The sequence below is a fragment of the Nyctereutes procyonoides genome, unplaced genomic scaffold, assembly GCF_905146905.1.
Source record: "Nyctereutes procyonoides isolate TBG_1078 unplaced genomic scaffold, NYPRO_anot_genome, whole genome shotgun sequence".
NCBI lineage: Eukaryota > Metazoa > Chordata > Mammalia > Carnivora > Canidae > Nyctereutes > Nyctereutes procyonoides.
Window position 1 is genome coordinate 10,861,407 of NW_026575122.1, and position 15,361 is coordinate 10,876,767.

General features: G+C 39.2%; 1 protein-coding gene across 1 annotated transcript in view; it reads right to left on the minus strand.

The window, feature by feature from the left end:
* Window positions 1–6,373: 6,373 nt before the first annotated feature.
* Window positions 6,374–15,361, minus strand: part of GUCY1B1 (guanylate cyclase 1 soluble subunit beta 1) — a 47,070-nt gene continuing 38,082 nt past the window's right edge. The window contains exons 8-13 of the mRNA XM_055336208.1: window positions 13,321–13,518; window positions 11,053–11,290; window positions 9,897–10,037; window positions 9,195–9,349; window positions 8,740–8,866; window positions 6,374–7,552 (exon numbers count right to left, since the gene is read on the minus strand). Coding sequence (XP_055192183.1) covers window positions 7,529–7,552; window positions 8,740–8,866; window positions 9,195–9,349; window positions 9,897–10,037; window positions 11,053–11,290; window positions 13,321–13,518 — 883 coding nt within the window. The 3' untranslated portion in view covers window positions 6,374–7,528. The remainder of the gene's footprint in view (window positions 7,553–8,739; window positions 8,867–9,194; window positions 9,350–9,896; window positions 10,038–11,052; window positions 11,291–13,320; window positions 13,519–15,361) is intronic.

Sequence of the window (15,361 nt, forward strand, 5' to 3'; positions counted from 1 at the left end):
AATAAAATAAAGAATTAGTTCTGAAAGATATTTGTGTGTGTAAAAAAATTGGCACTCTACTGTGAAAGTTTTAAAACATGTATTTACATCTTCAATTCAAAGCATGTACTTCTATCTTCAATCAAGCATTCCGCTTTAATTTTTTTGAGGTGGTTTTCATTGGATTTGTTTCACTGAACTTTGATCAGTCTTCAATAAACCTTCGGTCCTGCCACCACATTAAAGCAGACCCATACACTCCTGTATGAGAGCTTCCCCAGTTCCAATCCTGATTCTTCTTTAAATCAGCCCCTACACCAATGACATTATGGTTTCCTTCAAGTACAAATTGAAATATGGCATTTTTTGAAGTCTTTTTTGGCTTCCTTTTTTGTCCAGTCCTCATTTGTCATGCCCTTGTATTCTGGTTTTTGCCCCCACCAAAGAGACTGCTCTCTCCCTTCCTTCACTCGACAAATACTGAATGCCCATTTTGTGGTGGGCTCAAGTAATAAATCTAAGAAAGGAGGAACTATTTTAGCCTTCAAAAAACTTAAAGTCTAATATAGAAACACACATATAAACAATGTGCTAACAACCATGGTAAGTACTGTGAAGTACTAAGCTAAGGAAGAACTAAATTTGTCTAGGAAATCTCCAATGGCTGAACTGAGTGCCAAGAAAATTAGGAATTTGCTGGAAGAGTATGGGTACAAGACATTCCAGAAAGAGCTAAGTAGAAAATTACAAAGGCAGAGACTAACAGATAAATCTGGTAACGGTGATAATTGTGTATACTTTCCTAGGGTGTCTAGACAATGACTAACAATTAAGTGATTTAGGCAAGAGAGTAATTTTGATTTGAGAAAGACTGCTCTGGCAGCCTCCTGGGAGTGACGAATGGAGAGGGGAAAGACAGGAAGTAGAAAGACCTATAAAGAAGATCTTGTAATTATCCGGGTTAGAGATGATGAATGCCTGAAGTAGGATGGTAGAATAGATTTTTAAAATATTCAAGATCAAAAAACTGGAATTTAAGTGCTTCAAACACAGGGAAGATTGTTCACTGATGCATCCCCAATACCAAGAACAGTGCCTGCCACAAGTAGATGCTCTGAAAATGCATGCTGGGTTCTGGAAAGATGGCAGCTTGCTGTAGTTTTTGACTCTTCCTGAATGTCCCTTCAAAACAGGCATATCAATTAAAATTGCAAAGTCAAAAACTCACAGATGCCTAAACCAAAACAAAAACACTTAATTGCAACCCAAATATACCCCAAACCTACAGGTTGGGAACCAAAGATAGCTAAAACCATCAGATGGTGTTATTATCTATGAGGCAAGAAATAGGAGGAAGGACCTGGTGCTCCAACTCAGAGAATCTGGATATCACAAATACATACTTACTGGAAAGCCCAGTTGACCCACCTGAGGCTATAGCAACCAAAACAGAACAGCAATCTACAGACACCAATTACTGAGTTGAGTATAAGGAGACCAGGGGAAGGTCTGATGATGATGGGGTGGGACGGGAATCTATGAAACGAAAAATAACCTACAAATTCTCCTTCCCAGGACAAATACCAGTACAGAAAAGAAAGCACTAGAGACAGAATCCATACTGAGCAGGACAAAACAGTTGGGGCAAAGGAAAGAGAAGATACAGAAAACTTAAAACATGATGAAACAAGTCCTGGAACAAAAGGAAAATACCAAGTAAAATTGGAGAATTAAAAAATAATAATAATGAAAAAATACTAATAGCTAAAATATGATCTATCAGAATACTTGGTCCAAATGTTTTTATCAGAGGACATTTTATAGCATTTGATTTTGAAGACAAACATATAACTCAAGAAAGTGGTACCAAAAAAAAAAAAAACCCTGAATTAACTAAAACAGAAGAAATTAGTGATTAAAAAAGAAAATTAAAAGTTGGAAAATAGTAAAACTCACCAATCCAATAGCCAGTTGTATGAAACAGAAAAAAGTCACTAATTAACAGGCCTAAAGGACAAATGAAGTGAACAAACACTCTTCGAGGCAAAACAATCTTCAAAAGTGAGAAAAAACTTCAATATCATAAGTTCACTTTGTACATCTATGAAATACTTTTAAAAATCTGAATGAAATGGATGGGTTTTTCTTTTATAAAAAACCTAACAGTAAGTCTAATAAGTTAAAAACTTAAAGAGATCAGTTCCCAGAAAAGCGACAGAGAAAATTGTGGAGTAGAGAGCTATTCCACAGGAAACAAACAAACAAACAAACAAACTAAAACAACCAAAAAACCAAAAAACCAAAGGCACTAAATCTGAAGATGTTCACAGGAAGTTGTTTCTCAGGTAATGAAAATGTTAAACTATTCCAGAAAAAATTAAGCAAACTTTCACATTTGTTATATGGGGAAATCTATGATCTGTTCTCCAAACCTGACCAAGACAGCATCAAAACATACAAAACTACAGACTCTTCTTGCTTATAAAAATGACGTAACAATCAAAGTGAAATGTTAGCAAACAAAATACAGTGGCATAGTAAAAAATAAAACACACTTTTTTTAAACAACACTTTTATTTTTTAAAGATTTTGTTTATTTATTCATGAGAGACAAGGAGAGAGAGAGAGGGAGGCAGAGACCCAGGCCGAGGGAGAAGCAGGCCCCATGCAGGAAGCCCGATGTGGGACTCCATCCCGGGTCCCCAGGATCACGCCCTGGGCTGAAGGCGGCGCTAAACCGCTGAGCCACTCAAGCTGCCCAAACACACTTATTTATTATTTAGGTTATTAGGATCTTGGTAAAATAAACCATATAAAGTGGCAAGAATAAAATCTCGCACAAAGTCAATGTGCAACCACTGTGAGTCATGACTCTTAGTAGTCACAGATTTGACAAGTGAGTTTATTAAAGAAGATGAGGAAGAAATCAAGGAATATCAATGCTTAACCAGCCACTAGAGAACAAAGTTGGAAAATTCGTATTTCCCAACCTCAAAAGTCACTACAAAGCTACAGTAAACAAGTCTGTGTGGTACTGGCATAAGGATAGACATAAATCGATGAGAGAGAATTGAGAGTCAGAAAATGAACCCTTACATTTATGGTCAATTTACTTTCGAGAAGGATACCAAGACAATCCAATGAGGAAAGAATGTTCTTCCTGACAAATGACACTGGGAAAGGTGGACTTCCACAAGCAGAAGAAAGAAGTTGGTCCCCTAGGGCCACTATATACAAAAACCGACTCAGGATGTACCAAATACCTAAATGTAAAGAGCTAAAACTATAAAGCTTTTGGTCACAGTTTCGTGACCTTGGATCAGGCAATGGCTTCTTAAAGATATCCAAAGCATAAGCTACCAAAGAAAAAGAGAGAAATTTAACTAGGTCAAAATTTAAAAAATTGAGCTTTGAGATACCCGGGTGGTTCAGTGGTTGAGCATCTGCCTTCTGCTTGGGTCGTGATCCCCAGGTCCCGGGATGGAGTCCTGCACCCGGCTCCCTTCAAGGAGCCTGCTTCTCCCTCTGCCTATGTCTCTGCTTCTCTGTGTGTCTCTCATGAGTAAATAAGTAAAATCTTAAAAAAATAATAAAAAATAAAATACAATCGAAATAAACAAACAAAACTTGAGCTTCAAAGTGCACTACCAAGAAAGTGAAAAAACCCACATGCTAGGTGAAAATATTTGCAAACCATGATCTGTTAGGTCTAGTGTACAGAATATAAAAACGCCTACAACTCTACAATTAAAAATAATAACTCAATGTATAAAGGGGCAAATAATTTTTCCCCCAACTTCTCAATAGCCAAATATCTTTTATTGGTACTATTATCAAGCTTATAATTTGCAGAATAGACACAAGAATAGGAAAAATTCCACAAAATAGTGAGAGAAAACAATATGTCAGGACCCTCCCACCCATTCATTCTCTGTGAAAAAATCCACAGGGAGAAAATGATCCCTCCTGTACTACAGATGATGATGATGTCAAGGTCTCTCCAGGCCTTCTGATTTGGGCCCCTGCCAAGTTCCTCACCCATGGGTGCCATCCATGCTTTCCTGCCTGACCACAGTCATGATAAACTGTCACACCTCAACAAAGCCCAGCGCACTTCAGCTCCACTTTCCCCACCATCACCACCGCTCCTGTGCTCTGTGGGCCCCTCTTGCATCAGCCTCCTGTCCTGGGCACCCAGCAGCTGTGAAAGCTGTGGGAGGCCCACTATGGGTGCCAGGGTCAGAGATGTGCCCAGCAGTGGTAGGAATGTGGGGATGGAGTGAGTTGGGAAGCACATCTGGGCATCCCAGCCAGCATCTGGGCACTCCCCCTCCAGCTCTGGATCAGCCCCTTGGCTCCACACCTTCAGGGAAGAAGGTAGTGGGCAGGAGATCAACAGGGACCCCAGTGAGTGGTCTGGTGCCATCCCCCACTCACCCAAGGGGCAAATAACTTGAACAGGAGTTTCTCCAAATCAGGTCTACTGATTTGGTCTACTCCAAAATGACTACTGAGCACATGAAAAGACAGTCAACGTAATTAGTCATTAGGGATTTACCAACCCAAACCACGACGGATGGCACTTCTCGCCCACCAGAATGCCTTAGACCAAAAAGATGGGCAATAGCAAGTGCTGCGGAAGACGTAGAGAAATCTCAACCTTCATACACTGCTGGTGGGAAAGAAAGTTGGTGTAGGCATTTTGGAAAACATTTAGCAGTTCCTCACAGAGTTAAACCTAGAGTTCCATACGGCACAGAAATTAACTTTCTAGATATACACACAAGAGAACTGAAGACATATGTGCACAAAAGCCTGTACACATATGGTCACAACAGTATCATTCATATTAACCGAAGGTGGAAACAACTCAAGCGTCCAACAGCTTATGAATGGATAAACAAAATGTGGTCTAGCCGGACAACCGAATCTTATCCAACCATAATAAGTAAGGAAATACTGATCTGTTACAACATAGGCAAACCTCAAAAACATTAAGCGAAAGAAGCCAGACCCCAAAGGCCTCCTATTGTAGGATTCAGCTTATATGAAACGCCCAGAATGAGTCAATCCTTAGAAACAGAAGGTAGATCAGTGTTGCCGGGAGCTCGAGGAAGCGGTTAATTGGGATTGACTACTAATGGTTATGGGACGTCTTTGAGGGGTAATGCAAGTATTCTGGAATTAGACAGTTGTACAGTTTTGCGGATATACCAAAACCACTGAATTGTACATTTATAAAAATGGAATTTCATAGTATGTAGGTTATAGCTCAACAAAATAAATAAAATCCAGCAGACCACAAAAAGCTGGAAAAAGGATTAAAAGAGAATTGTCAAAAATTTAGTGAATTTTTAGTAACTCTAGAATCCAGGTGGTAGGTGAATGGTTGTACCCTCTACAAGTCCTTTGACCTTTTCTTTTTGTTTTAAAATTCTTACCAGAAAATGTTTGTGAAGTAATTGAACAGAAATAATAATAATAATAATAATAATAATAATAATAGAATGAAAATAAACGTGAAACTGTTCATCAGGGTCAGTGCCACAGAGAGACTTCAAGGAATTTAAAATTAGGAAGAGAACTTTTTGCAAAGCAGACTCAATGCACAGACTCTGTACTATGCATGAGGATTAGACAGGGGAGAAGCTGGAGACCCTGAGCACAGGCTGCTGAACTTGGCCTGGAGCCTTGTTTCCGTGGTATTAATTCATCTTCAAACGAGACCCCCATAAAACGGTCCCCGATCTGGTTGCTGACTCCTATTCCCATCCTACCTTCATCCTCTCCTTTCTCATTTTCTAAGTTATTCTTTCAGTATCTTAACTATGTTGTTTTTTTAAAAATTTTGTTTATTTATTCATGAGAGACACAGAGAGAGGCAGAGACATAGAGGGAGAAGCAGGCTCCTTGCAGGGAGCCCGATGCAGGACTCGATCCCAGAATCCTGGGATCGCGACCTGAGCCAAAGGCAGATGCTCAACCCCTGAGCCACCAGGTGCCCCATTAGCTATGCTTTGTATCACTACAAATATCATGTATTTTAGTGATTTGCATATGTGTCTTTCACTCCTAAAAGACAGGTCCTCAAGGGCTGATGTCATTTCCTCTTGATATGTGAATCTGTCCTTCCAGGTCTAGTCTTGCTTCTGCCACCTTGTTGGTACTAAAGAAAAACAGTGTTTGAGAATAAGCCTATCTAACAGGAGCCAATCAACGGTATTAACAAGAGTGAATCAAAATTAATTTAAAGTGCAGAATCAAAAAAAATAATAATAAAGTGCAGAATCGGGGAGATTATGCAATGTGCTTCTAAAAATGACAGTAATGATATGGCCAGTAATAACATTAATATTATTTCTGTTGAAATACAAACTGATGACAAGTGGAAAAAAATAATTTATTGAAGATTCTCTTACACATGAACGTGGAACATTTATACATATACAGATGTGCTGATACGAAATGCTAAATTTAGAGACAAACATTTTTACACAAAAGTAGTTGCACTATATTTTATAAAGGTAGGTATAAATAAATTATCAGATATATTTAAGAGCGATAGGCCAATTATTCCAATAGGAATGCAGTCTACGTCAAAATTAAAGTAACTTTTCTGAACATGATGGCCTGGTTATAATCACATTCTTCCAAGCAAAGAAAAAGAAGCTCATTACTGGAAATAAAAAGCCAGAAATGGCTCTTTCAGGAGTATCCCAGCAGTGTCTTCAATTTTATTCTTGGATGTGGTCAGAGCGCCTAACATTTATCCCAAGCTAATGTAACAGCTCAGTGTGAAACAGTACAGCTTTTTTATAACAGCTGCATGTGGTTAATAAGATTTAATACAAACAACAGAATTTTAGAGGATATTATAATGCCACATAATTTGAGTGAGCCACCAAAGATTTTAGTAACAGAAATATGCACCCTACATTTTTGAAGGAAAACTAGCACAATTCAAAATAGTCACTATTTTCTTAGTATGGTATATTCATTCTTATTTTGGGAATCTGAAAATAAATTGCATTTTTTCCTAAAACAGAATTCACTCCTGTAGAAAACGATTTCTATAATGATGTACACCAACACGATATAAATTTTGTTATGTGTCATTATAGTCATTAAAATATACATGTACATATACACCGAACACCAAACAGACTCGGTAAGCCATGATATGATATATACACAGGACCAAATACTGTTCTGTGTCATTTAATTAAATTCAACAAATACTTATTGGGTGCCTACCACTTGCAGATTACCATGCTCGGCAACGCTTGTGGTAGATCTTAAGACGCATGAAGCTCACATCATTCACATCTAAAGCCAAATTTCAGGTAACATACTAAACCTTGAAAATAATCAGAAGCAGTGCTAAGGTTGAGTAATGAATCATGAAAGGTATACCTAGGAGAAAGGCTTGGGGTAACCGCGAAGGACAAAGCAAAATCTATCCACAGGGACTAATTGCTCCCAGGCTTGGCGTGTGACAGGGGACAACTGGAGCCCATTCTGCAGTCCTCTTCGTCCCACAGTCTAACATTCAATTATCATCCTGTGTTGTTTCCTTTGAAGAGTGGAATAAACAGGGATTCATTTTCAGGGGTAATAAAGCTTGTAGTATCCCCCCAAATATTCTCTTTTTTTTTCTTTTTACACAAAAATGTGATCGGCATTCATATCTGTTTTTCTGTCTTCCCACCATAATTCTGGGTGAAACAGTGCCACCCACCTAAAATGAGCAACACTTGAGGTAGAGTTTAACTTATCCGAAGAACATCTGTAAGCATGCCAACCCCACAAGTAAACTATTTAAAAAGAGCAGAAGGAAAATAAAGATAAATATTTTAAAACTTGGCATTCCATTCCTTTTAGGACTTATGCTGTACCGGCATTTTCAGGGCATGTATACATACGGAAAAAAGAAATATAATCAGTTAGTCTCACCCCTCTAAGGAACCAGCACATCAATAGGGGGACACAGTATCAAACTGGTTCCTGAAGCAGAACACTGTGCTTGGGATCCCAGGGGGCATAACCTTGGTGTGGACAAGCCAGTGCGAGTGGGGATCCAGTGCAGAGGGCCAGTGTCTGAGGTCTACTCTAGCACATGCGTCCCAGCTGGAGCATGACCATGGCGTTAGCACGAACCGGAGGCTCCCCTATGCAATCCTTTAGGTTCGGGAACATTCTAAGTCACTCCTTTCTAGGAAAAATGCATGAGGGACTAGGGCATCTAAAAATTGCCAAACATCCCACAGGGAGCTCGCGTGGCCCTTCGGAGGATCTGAAGCTCTGTGATTAAGAAACTTCTCATAAATTGTGGTCCTGACTCTGCTCAGATGGTGATCTCGGAACAGCTTAAGGAGCTAAGGGAAAAGGCCAGGGAGGCCCTCACAGCCCTCTCGCCTCAGCTGTGTTCGAGCCAGATCATGGAGGAAGAGCAAACAACAGGTCTTCCCCATCTGGTGCTTTTGGCTTTAATTTCATTAGAGGACAAAAGCTGGCAACCATAAAGTATCCCCTAAGAACTTTTTATTGTTCTAACTGGCTCATTAATGTTTCAGTATTTCTGCTGCTTTACTGGAGAGTTCATGTTTGTAAGCAAGAATTCTTTTCAAATGAAACATATTTTCAGCGATCATAATTTAGCTTTATTTATTTATTTATTTATTTATTTATTTATTTATCTTTAGCTCTCTCTATTCATATTCTATCTTTAAAAAAGAGGAATTACATGCTGATTAGTCATACCTCTGTTCCTGTATTTTTTCTGGATAGAAACCAAACTTGCATCGGTTCTTTTTTGCCCTTCATGGACACGGGGCCTCTGTGCTCCAAATGGAACTGCGGATCTGAATTTTCTGGTGTCATAAGACATCTAAAAGACAGGGGACAGGGAACAGGGAGAGACATATGGAATATGGTTGTATGGAGAAAGTGATATGAGCATGAAATTAGAGCTCAACACAGTAATGATCGACCCACAGTAAAGTTGTATTTAAAGATAATGCAAGGTTTTAGTAAGAACAGTCATACAGGGAATTCCTAAGGTGTTCTGAAATCATTAAAAGTGGGAATAATGGTCCATTCTTCTCAAATAAGAAAGAAACAATCCTAAGAGCATAAGTGATGGCTGTTTAAAAACACTGGGAGTTAAACCACACGTAAAGACACATTTTTCTTGCAAATCAGACATGTTTTCTTACCTGTATGTATATTCAGATACATTTATTTTTCCTTTTTCTCCAGTGGTTTCCGTTCTGCTTGTGAGGTTAACGGTATTTCCGAAAAGGCAATACCGAGGCATCCTCTGCCCTATGACACCAGTAACTACCTCTCCAGTGTGTATCCCTATTGTTATCTGCAGAAATCAAAACTTTGTTTTAGTAAGTTCGATCACCAAAATAATTATTTTTGATTACTTTATATTACAGAATGTAGGGTCACCATATAAAAATCATAAGGATTCGCTAAAAGAACTCCAAGTGTATTGCAGCGTACTTATAAAATAGAATTCTAAGCATATTCGTAAAAATAAAAAAACCCTCACAAAATCTGTTTTCCAAGGAAACATTTTTCTCAGTCTGAAGACCTCAAAGATGTGGATCTGGCAACTTAAATGAGACACAGGGAACAGATTTTAAAAAATAAATCAGAAAGGACAGGAAGTTTTATCTCATCCTCATGACTTCAGTATATAGAACAGACAGGTAATTTCAAACAGGTGGACAGATTTCCCATTTCTATGAAAAAAAAAAAAGTAATACAATTGGTTTGAAAAAGATTATTGTCTTTGCCCTCAAGGTGTTTTTCCTTATACATAATTAGTGATTGCTGGATAGAAAATGTGAGTCAGTTGTCCACAGAGGTCTACTACTACTATTATAATACCTGTTTTATTTACTAACCTGAACAGATTCGCCATCTACTTGAACCTGGCCAGCAATTTCCATCATGTCCAAGGCCAGGTGGCAAATGGATCGTGCATGGTGGATGCATGGCTCTGGTAAACCACTCACTGTCATGTACTTGTCACCAACTGTCTCCACCTAACACAGCACATACAATTTACGTGTTCATTGGTTAGAATAAACATTACCATTTCATTTGCTACCCATATATATAAATAATATTCTTGCAAAGCTACAAGTAGCTTTCAACTTTCCTTCTCTGAATTCTTTTAAAATTCTAACACATTCAACTCCAACAAGGTGAAATCTTGTGATTATTTGAAATCTACACACATGGCACTTGAGGTCTTTGATTACAGGCAGGTACAGACACAGCATTATTTTCTCCCTAGTAATGCCTGGTTTCTCACCTCAGATACCCTTATCATTCAATAGAACAATTGATTATCAAAATCTCCCTAAAATAATGATGATTTACGGCACAAGAGCCACTGCCCAAAGTCCAGTGATTTGTCATGCTCATTAACCATTTATATTTTGATGTGCTCACAAAGCATTATACTGTATCTCAGAAGACCACTATAAATAGTCCTTGCGGCACGCCTGTTACTCCAGATGCCTGGAGATGGTGTAGTTAACATTCTTGCTTTTATGAAGCAAGAATGCTCTGACTCCATTTTTCCAATGTAATATTTGTTTTTTAATTGAAACAAAGAGCAGAAATGCCTTATAAATGTTTATCTTCAAGTCAGAGTTATCTAAAAGCAAATCTGAGTCCCCAGCACCCTTCTCATGCTCTCTGACTTCTTTACTATGCAAAGCATTTATATATTTCGGTAAAACTGTCTCCTGCAGAGCACTAAAATGAATACTATGTTTATATTATGTGTGATAAACAACGGGTGCAAATTCATTGATGTAAGTGCAAATAACATTTGCTGAACATCTCATTTTTACTAGGGAATCATCAGTTCTATTTCTCTTGGTTACAAGCAAGGGAAAGTTTTATAACAAGAGCTAATTACTTAAGCAAATGATAAACAGTGACTGCGTGGAGGCTGTAGGGCTACCCTCCGAGAACGGACCCTCTGAGCCTAGGATCTCAAAATTCAGACTCTGAAGAGCACCGCCTTAGGGTATGACCTGGACTTGCCTTATAAACGAATGGATTTTTCCGAGAGTCGGTCAGTGTGTCAAATCTGGTGTAGAGGTCATTGAGGAGGTTTACAATCTTCATGGCCCCTTCTCCGGATGCATGCTTGCTGCAGAAAGCATTGAAGCCCACAATGCCACTGAAGAGGATGGTCACATTGTCGTATCTTTTGGCAGGCACCGGGCGTTTGTGTCTCAGCTCATTGGCAACAGATGGAGGGAGGACAGAATAAAGCAACCTATTAGGTGGGAAGGGGGAAAAGCCACAGTAAGAAATGCTGGGCATCGCCTCAGGGCCCCTACTGCCCACTTCACAGAGCTTTGAGGTGATGCACACTGCAAAAACCTGGTTTTCGTACAGGACACCCATTATTACCCATATGTGTGAGGCAGGTATCAAAAATACCATCATTTATTTGTTTTAATGACATACAACATCTCCAAATCCAAACCAAGCCAAACCAAATGGAAATAAGCCAAACAAACAAATAGGCATTGGGGGAAGCCTGGCAATTGGAAGTCAAAGTCTTCATCTGTGGTCCTGATTCTGACCCACGATTATGGCATCACAGTAGGAAAGCTGTCATCATTAGCACCTAAAACACTGTCTGAGTAGCCTAACATCAGGACCTTGTTTATCTCTTAGGAGTAAGAAGGCTACCTGAATTTGTGTAAATTATATTAAAAGAAGTAGATTTCTCTCTAGTCTCATTCATTCTTCCATGGAAGAAATTGATAAAACGGACGAAGACTGGGCTAGGCAAGGAAAGACTGTATTTCTATAGACACTACAGAGATTACTCTGATGGCTTCAGGGATTACACTGAGGGGCAAGGGTGCTAAGCACAACAGGAAGGGCATGATGGCGGAAGGAACTGACAAGAGAGAAGCAGAAATGAGGCCGATCGATGTCTCTTGGGGTGAGGACCCAGGGGAACAAGTGATGCCTCTCTGCCCTTTTCTTCCCCACAGCCATGGTGTATACCTGTGAAGTTTAACCTTGCAGACTTCATACAATGTGTTATTTTCATGGATGAAGTTGTACCACCTACCAGTAAAACATACCATCTGAATTGTTTTGCAAGCAGAGGGAGGAATTTGAGCTGGCTGCCCTCTACGCTTTCTGAAATCTGCAAAATGCCTGGATAGATGAAGGGGTCCATTTAGGGCCACAAGGAAAGGGATGAGAGCAGCTAAACATAGCTTTGAGCTTCTTTATACAAAAGTCAAGACAAGTGAATTAAGAAGCTATGGATAAAGATAGGCATTAAACGGCCTTTTCTACGTCATCCCCATTGTTAATGAATAGTTAACTGAGGTGTTTTCTTAAAGATTTATTTATATATTTGAGAGCACGAGAGAGACCACACACCCTTCACATCTTCCCTTTCCATGAGGGAAACGTATAGGAAGAACTTCCTATGACTCAACCGAGTAAAAGGTGAGGGGCAGAAGGAGAAAGAGAGTCTTTGAAGCAGATTCCATGCTGAGCACAGAGCCTGATGCAGGGCTCCCTCTCATGAACCTGAGATCACAACCTGAGCCGAAACCATGAGTCCCAACACTTAACTGCCTGCACCAACCAGGTGCCTCAGATTTTGCTATTTTTGTTAACCTGGGTCATTACAGATGTAATTGTGATTACAGATGACATCAAAATCTGTCCGGTTCGTATCGGTCAAGCCCTAGAATAATAATAATCCAACTCCAAGATATCTTTTAAAAGGCAGTGGCCAATGTAACCCTGAGAATCCAGCCAGCCCCAGCACACAGCCTTCATATGAAGGAGGGAAGGAATGGATTGTTCAACTTTAAAGACGCTGATTTTCAGAGAGAGATATTTCAGCATCTGTTCATTCAACTTGGTTTGTAAAAACAGAAGACAGATTTCCACTATCATTAAGACTGATGTATTTCTGTAGGCATGATTTCTTTTTAAGGGATGTAGATTTTGGGATCCCTGGGTGGCGCAGCGGTTTAGCGCCTGCCTTTGGCCCAGGGCGCGATCCTGGAGACCTGGGATCGAATCCCATGTCGGGCTCCTGGTGCATGGAGCCTGCTTCTCCCTCTGCCTATGTCTCTGCCCCTCTCTCTGCGACTATCATAAATAAATAAAAACTTAAAAAAATTTAAAAAAAGGGATGTAGATTTTATTGACTACTTCAGAGCTACTACAGGCCCTGTGCCTCTTTAGTCTGCTTATCAGACTTAACTATAGTGGACACACACCACACGATGCCCTTCCTTCACCCCAAGGTTACATTCTTACGTGTCTGTCTTTTTCTTTTCATCTTCCAAGGCTCTTAACGTGAGCTGCAGCCGGTCTGTGAGGATTTCCAGTTCTTGAGTCAGTTTGTATTCCTCTCTGAATTGCTCTCCCAAAAGAACGAGGTCACGCGTGGCATCGTGCAGGGGGATGTCGCTCAGATACAGACCTCTCCTTGTCAGATCATCCAGATTCATCACACTGTTACACAGGGAAGTGAGGCAAAAATCAGTGCCAGCTTGTCTACACGATAATCCCGAGCCCAGTAACTGTCAAGGAGTATAAGCCTGTCATCTCCTACCATTCCGTTCCTACCATTCAATAGGTCAGGCTAAAGACAAGAAAATTTGGAGAGTCACATGAAAAATATTACTTTATTCTTTTATGCATTTAAAAATCTATCAAATAGCATTGAATTCGACATAGGTATTGCCTATGCCATCAAAAATCACACTTTTTGATGCCATCATCCTAAACTGAAAGATAGGATAGAAACTTGTCCTGGGCAACCTGCGTAGGTCCGTAACACAAGGCTGTTATTCACTGCTATCACATTTTCCCCTCATTATAAATATAGAGATACAGAAAAAAAAATTTTATCCTCTGTAACGGATAATAGTGCTTCTTTTGAGAAACTAGTTTATTTTTGCCTTGTGGATTCTTTGACTTTTGTAACTGGTTACTTTCCCCTTTCAGACTAAAAGTGTACAATCAGATTTATGACCTTTCTTTCACATGTATTTTATGTATTTATAACTTTTTTTAAGAATAAGATTTTATTTATTTGAAAGAGATCCTGAGAGGGCACAAGCAGGGGGAGGGGCAAAGGGAAAGGGAGAAGCAGGCTCCCCGCTGCAAGGAGCCCAAGGCAGGGCTCCATCCCAGGACCCAGGGATCATGACCTGAGCTGAAGGCAGACACCTAATCAACTGAGCCACCCAGGTGCCTTGTATTTTTGACTTTTTGAAGTGTATTGTATTTGCTACTCTTCCTTCTGGTTCTAATTTCTTCTACTACTCTTGTTTTCATTAAAACTTTTCTCATTTTTCTTTTAAAGATTTTATTTATTTATTCATGAGAGACACAGAGAGAGAGAGGCAGAGACACAGGCAGAGAGAGAAACAGGGAGCCCGATGTGGGACTCGATCCCGGGTCTCCAGGATCACACCCTGAGCCAAAGGCAGATGCTCAACCGCTGAGCCACCCAGGTGTTCCACTTTTCTCATTTTTGAAACATTATTTAACCTTGCTAGATTTTATGTGCCTCTGTAACCTATTTTTTTTTACCTAAATTATTTTTAGAATAGCACACTAATATTTATTGATTCAGCAATAATCTGGTAAGTGATTGCTTTTTAAGTTTACCTTTTGGTTAAAATGTCCTAAGGTTATGTTATTGGTTTGGATTCTTTAAATACAAGGTAATTACTTCTGGGCATGTACAATAAGAATTTCTCTAAAATGACATAATGAGTTGTGACTTCACAGAAGAGTTTTGGATTGATAAAATGTCTCCTTGTTATACGTTCTCAGTAGAAATGTCCACAAATCAAAGCAAAAATTAGCATATCAATACTGAAAAATAAAATAATCAAAGAGTTTACTAATGAACCACTATGGTCTCTTTAGATTTTGTTAAAATGCATATGTACGTTACAGCTCACTTTCAGAATAGACCCATTTGAAAAGAGGCCAAGTCCTCCGCCACATGGTACACAAGACCTGCCCTTGAGCAGAGAAAAAAAAGATCATGAGCCGAAAATGAAAGTGGCTAAAAATACTGACACTGAGTTTAGGAAATAATCAAATTATGTCTCACTTTTTAAAAATGTTACTTATGATCTTAATGAACTATTAACATATTTTTTTCTAAAGTTAAACTACTCATTTTGAAATTATTTACATTACAGGTAAAACTGCTTTTAGGAGATGTCATTTTCATGTGAGTACAAATCTTTCTATACACGTGAACAGGTACCATAGGATAAACTGTGAGTGTGTCACTACGTGACCAATTTCCACGTATGGCAATGAACAAGAAGAC